Below are 7,228 nucleotides of genomic sequence, written 5' to 3'. Positions count from 1 at the left end.
TCAATGTTCATGCCATCAGGTTGGAGGCTACCCAGACGGAATATAAGGAGTTGTTCCTCCAACCTGAGTGTGGCTTCATTTTTACAGCAGAGGAGGCCGTGGATAGACATGTCAGAATAGGAATGGGACGTGGAATTAAAATGTGTGGCCACTGGGAGATCCTGCTTTCTCTGGCGGACAGAGCATAGCTGTTCAGCGAAATAATCTCCCAGTCTGTGTCGGGTCTCGTCAATATATTGAAGGCCACATCGGGAGCACCGGACACAATATATCACCCCAGCCCACTTCACCTGTCTTCTATCATTTCGGATCCCCCCCCTCCCCCCCTCAAATCTCTTACTAGCTCTTCAATGACATTAAATCCCTGTCAACTGCATGGATTTGAGTTTGTCCTGAACAGTCTCAGGAGTATTTTCCCCAAATGTCCAATTCCTTTAGCTTTCCACACACAGTTCTGCCCCGACCAGAGCTCCGTGGTGTAGACTTTACCCAGCAGCTACCAGAAACTGCAGGTCTTGTCTTTTAAAATGTTAGGGCTGCAGCTTCCACCTCCTTATACCCTTCCACCGAACAAACCTGCAACACCGAGCCACAACCCGCGATGTCAGACTACCGCCCCCCGGATCTTTAAAGCTTTTCCACAAACCATAGCGCCAACACGGGGTTCACCAGGAGCAGTTACAAAAATTAACTATTCCCGCTCAGACCGAGAGAGGGGTGGGGACATTAGGGGGGGGAATTATCACACTGGAGTCACTCTGCATTCAGAGTCTGAGGGAAGCAGATCGGGTGTACAGTCGATGGAGTACCATCTACTTGAATTGGACCTCTTATGCCATGGACCCAACAGAGAGGTCCAAAGACCCCAGGTTGGGAACACCTGTATTAGACCTCAAGACACAGGAGCAGAAGTAGGCCACTCGGCCCATCAAGTCTGCTCTACCATTCAATCATGGCCGATTTACTACCCCTCAACCCCATTCTCCTGCCTTGATGAACCTGGAAAACAAAGACCATGAATCAAAACAACCTGATGCGAGCAACAACAAACTGAGAAAGTCTACAGGCACTGGAAATCCAAAGCAACAAACACACACACAAAAATGCCAGAGGAACTCAGCAGGTCAGGCAGCATCTATGGAAATGAATAGATAGTCGACGTTTCGGGTCGAGACCCTGCTTCAGGACCGAGGGGGAAAAGATGCCAGAATAAAAAGGTGGGAGGAGGGTAAAGAGAAGTGGAAGGTCAGAGTGGGGGTGGGGGACAAAGATTTGTTCTCCAGGAGAAACCCTCCGATCTGATGGCATGAATATCAATTTCTCCTTCCGGTGAACACAATTCCCTCCACCACCACCACCTCTATTCCCCATTCTGACCATTCATTTCTCAACTGCCTATTACCTCCCCCTGGGTCCCCTCCATCTTCCTTTTCTCCTACGGTCCACTCTCCCCTCCAATCAATCAGATTCTTTCTTCTCCAGCCCTTGACCTTTTCCCACCCATCTGGCTTCACCCATCACCTTCCAGCTAACTCCCCCCCCCCCACCACTTTAAAAAAAAAAAAATTCCAGCATCTTCCCCTTCCCTCTCAGTCCTGAAGAAGGGTCTCAGCCTGTAACATTGACTGTTTACTCTTTACCATAGATGCTGCCTGACCTGCTGAGCTCCTCCAGTGTTTTTGTGTGAGATGTTAACATTCAAGTTCACAGAACTAGTCTTGAAAATGAGGTCCACCAACTGAAAGTAACTGGAACGCACTAGGACTACCCTCGAGTACTATGACACAGGAGTTATAGCCCGTTTGAAATCTGGAAGTGTTACAGGGGCGTTACACTAACAAAACCTTCTACACCAGTTGAACCTTCGCGGGAGAAACACTTAGGAGCACCAGCAGCATCTGCAGAAAGAAACAGGTCCAAAACAGGACGTCTTCCTCCCTCCACAGTTGCTGACTGTCCTGGTGAGTGTCCCCACCATCTTCTGCTATCTGCTCCATTGCCAAGAGGTAAAACTCTCAGTGGCTCACACAAAATGCTGGAGGAACTCAGCAGGCCAGGCAGCATCCATGGGGGAAGAAAAAAAAGTAAACAGTCGATGTTTTGGGGCTGAGATTTCAGCAACCCCACCCACTTGCAGGACAGTGTAACCTGAGGGTCCGAGGATCAGAAGAGTGCAGGTTCCCGGTCACTCGCCACATCCGGCGAGCAAGCACGCCAGACCCAGCTGGTCTCGCGCCAAACAATCAAGCCCTTCAGAAGTAACTGGTACAAGTCTTTATTGAGGCTAAATTTACAGCATTATAACCCCCAAAAATCTCCAGATTTCTTTAGCGTTTCAGATTTAATCACGGTGCTGTAGTTAATACTCCGCATCAGCATCCAAACTTGGGGCGGGTACAGCAAGAATTATGTGCAAAGTAAGTCTCCTTCTACTGGCCCAATTAAACAATTTCAGATCAGGTATAGCATGGGTTAGATACACAGTAAAGCGCCCTCTGCATTGTCCCATCAATCATTCCCAGAAAAGACAGTACGGATTCAGTCGAGTATAGCTCCCCTTTGTACAGTTCATTATCCAGCAATCCACGGTCAGGAATGTCAAAGGTTGAAGTTCAAGTTGCCCCCCCATGTGGAAAATATCAAAATATCCCTCAGTTCGAAAGCCGTCGCTGCTCTCGTTTCATTCACACGCAAAAAGCTGACAATTCGATGCTCCATTAGGCAGGCCTGCGCTCAAGACGATGCGCCTCCAAACATATCGTGCACAGCTCTTCCAGACACAGAACTTTCATTCCGCTGTGCGCCGGGTTCGAATCCGGACGACTTTGAAGCTGCTGGCCTTACGCAGCTGTGCGGGACGGGACTGTTGGGAAGAGTTCGATGAGTGCCCCTCGTGCGGCAGTTCAGTGCAAATAGTGGAACGGGAGGGAGGGGCCGCGACCCCGCAGTGCAAAAAGTCCAACGCTCAGAGGGATCGGGGTCACACTCGGCGCTTCGTGAAAGAGGGCGGTTAAAGTCCACTTTTTAGCCTCCATCTTCCCACCAATCGGCCACTTGAGGCCAGAACCTCAAACGCCATTCTCTTATTTCGGCTCCCGATTCCATTTGAAACGAGGGTCCATCTTGAGTTATTAAAGGCTGAAACAGACTATGATTACACAAAGTGGTTCTTTTGCAAAAAAAAAGTATGAAGGCTGTCCGGATTATTCACAAACATTTCATCAATGTCACACCAAGACTGACAGTGCATTCCCTCCCCCACAGAATTCAGAGGTGTGGGGAGGGGGGAGGAGGACCGATTGAATCAGCCACCAACTTTCCCAATATATGTACCTGGTGATGAGTCACGATGCTCTGAAACCAGGAGGAAATCATTTGCCAAGACTCCCTTAACCAACCTGTCAGTGTTACATTGTACAACCTGGAGAGTTCAAAACAGCTGGTTTAAAAAAAAAATAGAATTGGCAATGTAAGCTTGAGTGGGAAGAAAAAACCTTGAAGTTTCAGTCAGACCAAATGAACATAAATACTATCATTCCGAGTCTCCCTTCCACTAGATGTCAAGCGTGGGTGCTCAGCAGTGACACCTAGTGGGAATTGCGCGGTACTGCATGGACCCTGCCCCACTTGGCCTTTTGCCTTGGGTAAAGTCCAAAACAGAACTTGTGCACCAGCAATACTTCGAAGCGAATTGCGAGGGACTACATGGCTTGTAAAGGAAAGGTTAGGAGACAAGATGGAGGGGAGCGGGGAGCTCTGCACTAATCGAAGACCTCAGCAAAGAAAAAAATGCTCAAGTTGAAGTCCTGACTTCATGTGTCATCGCCATCCCATCACTTTCTGCCCTCAAGGGGGAGGAGGCAAGGGTTTTAGGGGGATTGACACTTCATGCCAACTGTGGAAGGATTCCCCCGGGCAAGGATATTCTTTGGCCACTATCCCATCAGCGTTCAGTAAAGGAAGACCCAGGCCGACGCACTTCCGGAGAGCCCTGAGTTTAGTACCGTTATGGAGATTAAATAATTCAAGTTTTGTCTCCGAAAAGCAACTTCACATTGGTCAGTCTGACGCCACACCCTAAAATTCTACTGCGGCAGAGGAAATTACCTGAAACCATAACAAATGCAGGATTTTTAAAAAAAGTTCTTTTTGGAAACCAGAGTCCTCCCCAAATCTTTCATCATCAGCACACAGGCCCTGAACGCACAGCACCAACAGGGCAAAACTGGGGCTGGGGAGAGAGGAGGCACGGGGTTGCCAGAGGGAAGGGCACAACCTCGGCACCAACCAGTTCCCTAAAATTAAGCATACATCTCCTGCAGTGGAGGAGCGGGGAAGGCAAGGTGCAGTACCCGTCAATAGAACCAAATTACGTAGTTATTATGCAAATTAAGACATTTCGTACAATCTCAACTTCCATTCTCTCTGAAGGTGTTGGGGGGGGGGCTGTGACATTATCAAGATCCTTTGGAGAACAGATGCTCGAAAAACAGGAAGCAAACCTACCCATCGGATTCAAATCCATATGGAGAATGCATCGGATTCAAATCCATATGCAGAATACAATTCCAAAGCTCATGCCACCTCAATAAGCTAACAGTACCAATTAAGAGCTTTCAACAATGGTCGATAGATTCACTGGTCAGGGACACCACTTAAAAAGAAAGGAGACACACAACTGGCGCCCAGGAAATGATTCAACCATCAGTTCAGCTCCGAGGGCCAAAAGGCCTTCTATTCCTACGACCTTGTACATATTAGAAAAGGTTAAGATTGCAATACAGCCAATTATTCAGGAATGCAAAACTCTTAAAATGTTAGGGAGGGTCGAGTGCCTGCACACTGGTTTTCCATTTCTCAAACCAAAAAATGAAATTGCAGACTTGTCTTAATTGGATTTTTCCATTTGCCTGCGGTCTAGACCTGAAGAGGCACATATAGTTTTTTTTCTTAAAAAGACTGTACCACAGTTGAAAGCTTTTCTTTCTTTTTAAAAAAAAGCACAACTCAGCACCGTCCAGTTTATACCTACACCTCCCAGTGACAGAGTGGATATTGTGCTGTATGTATTGACAGTCTCAAATTACAGAACAAAGTCCACAAGTACAGCCACCGGTCAGGTCACCTTGAACAGTTTCACTCCAACGGAGACCGGCGGGGTGGGAGGGAGGAAACTAGCCTAACTCACTCTGTAATCAGGACAACCCAGGTTCCTGTGTTAGAGGAGGGAGGGGCACGCCTTTTTATAAATTTGCTACATATTAAAAAAATAAGCAAGCCACCCTTCCGTGCCCAAACCCCCTTATAGAGTCCAGAAACTCCGAATTTAATTGGCATGTTTTGCCCAGGAGATTTACTGGTCTTATTTAGGTCAGGGGCACGATGGGATGGGGGGGTGGAAGGTGGGGGCAAAATAGCTCCGACTTGAAACGCACCTGGTTTCGTTTGCATAATATCACGGACAAGTGTGTCAACAAAATTAAATCAATATTGATCGACTGGAAGTTTGGGAGTTTCCACCCCCCTCCCGATACCGAGCAGCAGCCTTTGAGGAATTTCTCCCGCCATTGCATAGCCTGTGTTAATATATTACAAACCCTCCCCTCCCGCCCGAAAGTCACCTCCAATGGTGTCCCTCGTAAGTCGGGGCCCTCGGTAGAATGAACTGAACAGAGTCCGGAAGCCGCAGTTAAACTGGTTTGCAGAATTTCCTCTCACCCTCCCGAAACAAAAAAAATTGCTTTCATTAAAGTAAACTTGTGTCTTGTACAAGTTAGGAATTTTTCCCCCTCTCTTCTAAATGTTTAATTCAACCAAGTCGATCGAGGAAATAAAATGAAATGCGGGTCGCGCTGTCTGGTTAGGATTTGTAATTTGAATTTAGCCAGGTGAGTCCTTCGTGGAGTCCATCCCCCGAGGTGGCGCAGGACGGCTGGACATACCAGTTTCTGTCTCTAATCCTGGTCAAGCCCAGCTTCTCCTGGATCTCGTGGGGTTTCATGGCATCGGGCAGGTCTTGTTTGTTGGCGAAGATGAGGATGATGGCATCCCTCATCTCGCGATCGTTGATGATCCGGTGCAGCTCCTGCTTGGCCTCGTCGATGCGATCGCGGTCAGCGCAGTCCACCACGAAGATTAACCCCTGCGTGCCCGTGTAGTAGTGCCTCCAGAGCGGCCTGATCTTGTCCTGCCCTCCCACGTCCCACACGTTGAACTTCACGTTCTTGTAGGTGACCGTCTCCACGTTGAAGCCCACCGTGGGGATGGTGGTGACCGACTGGCCCAGCTTCAGCTTGTAGAGGATGGTGGTCTTGCCGGCGGCGTCCAAGCCCAACATCAGTATCCTCATCTCCTTGCTGCCGAATATCTTGGCGAACGCGCCGCCCATCTTCGGTGCGGTGGGGAAGGGAGGGTGGGGAAATGGGGCAGGGGGTACGCGGGGAGAAGGGGGGCAGCCGAGGCGGACAATTTACAGCCGCTGAGATGAAACAGCAGCGCAGACTGCGGCGGCGGCGGCGATCAATGGAACGTTGAGTTTCAATGGAACGTTGATACAGGCCCTTTGATACAAAGTCTCCAAATTGTAACAAACGCCTCGATTCACAATCTCACCCGTCCGCTTCCGCACTCCTCCTCTTCTCTGACCTCATATCTCATCTTCCCGGGGATTTTAAACCCCTTGTCTTTGAGTTTCGGAGATCTCTCTCTATATATATAGATTAGTGAGGCGAGAGGGAAAAAAATTATATGAAACTGAACTCCCAGCCCCGGAGAGGAAAGGGCGCGGATGTAGATTACAGCACCGTCAGAGCATGCGCACACACTTTCCCCCTCCCACCTCCCATTCTGCAACTTTTAAAATGGCACTGCCCGCCCCCTATTAAGGTGGCCGTGCATTGCCTCGCCTCCACCTCTTTTGTGTTCGCCTGCTGCAAGAGGAGAACTAGATCATGCTGAAAACGGCCGGTTTCATAAAAGCGTCGAAGGTCTTAATCACCCGATTCCATGTGTTTTAAAAAAATCCGACATCTCTGGCTGGATAATTGTGAATGTTTAACACATTAGGGCAAAAATGATTGTGTCTCTCTCTCTCTCTCTCTCTCTCTCTTCTCTCTCTCTCTCTCCTCCCCCCCCCCTTAAGGATCTTGCTAGGGCGTGGCTTCACCCTCTGATGCCTCTTCCAAGTTGTCATTCATTTTTAATCGTTAAGGCCCCGAGATGAAGTTCA

The 7,228-nt window shown here is 48.8% G+C and overlaps 1 protein-coding gene across 1 annotated transcript; it reads right to left on the bottom strand.

Moving 5' to 3' along the window:
* Window positions 1-2,241: 2,241 nt before the first annotated feature.
* On the bottom strand, window positions 2,242-6,810 carry LOC134352655 (ADP-ribosylation factor 6-like). The gene has a single exon (XM_063059997.1). The coding sequence runs from the start codon at window positions 6,386-6,388 to the stop codon at window positions 5,861-5,863; it is 528 nt and encodes a 175-aa protein (XP_062916067.1). The 5' UTR covers window positions 6,389-6,810; the 3' UTR covers window positions 2,242-5,860.
* Between the last annotated feature and the right edge of the window lie 418 nt (window positions 6,811-7,228).

Source organism: Mobula hypostoma, chromosome 10 (assembly GCF_963921235.1).
Source record: "Mobula hypostoma chromosome 10, sMobHyp1.1, whole genome shotgun sequence".
Lineage (NCBI taxonomy): Eukaryota > Metazoa > Chordata > Chondrichthyes > Myliobatiformes > Myliobatidae > Mobula > Mobula hypostoma.
Note: the sequence above shows the minus strand (reverse complement) of the source record. Positions and strands in the feature narration are given on the sequence as shown.

Bases quoted from the DNA above. Each gene is read 5' to 3' on its own strand.
- LOC134352655 (XM_063059997.1), bottom strand. From the start codon at position 6,388: ATGGGCGGCGCGTTCGCCAAGATATTCGGCAGCAAGGAGATGAGGATA.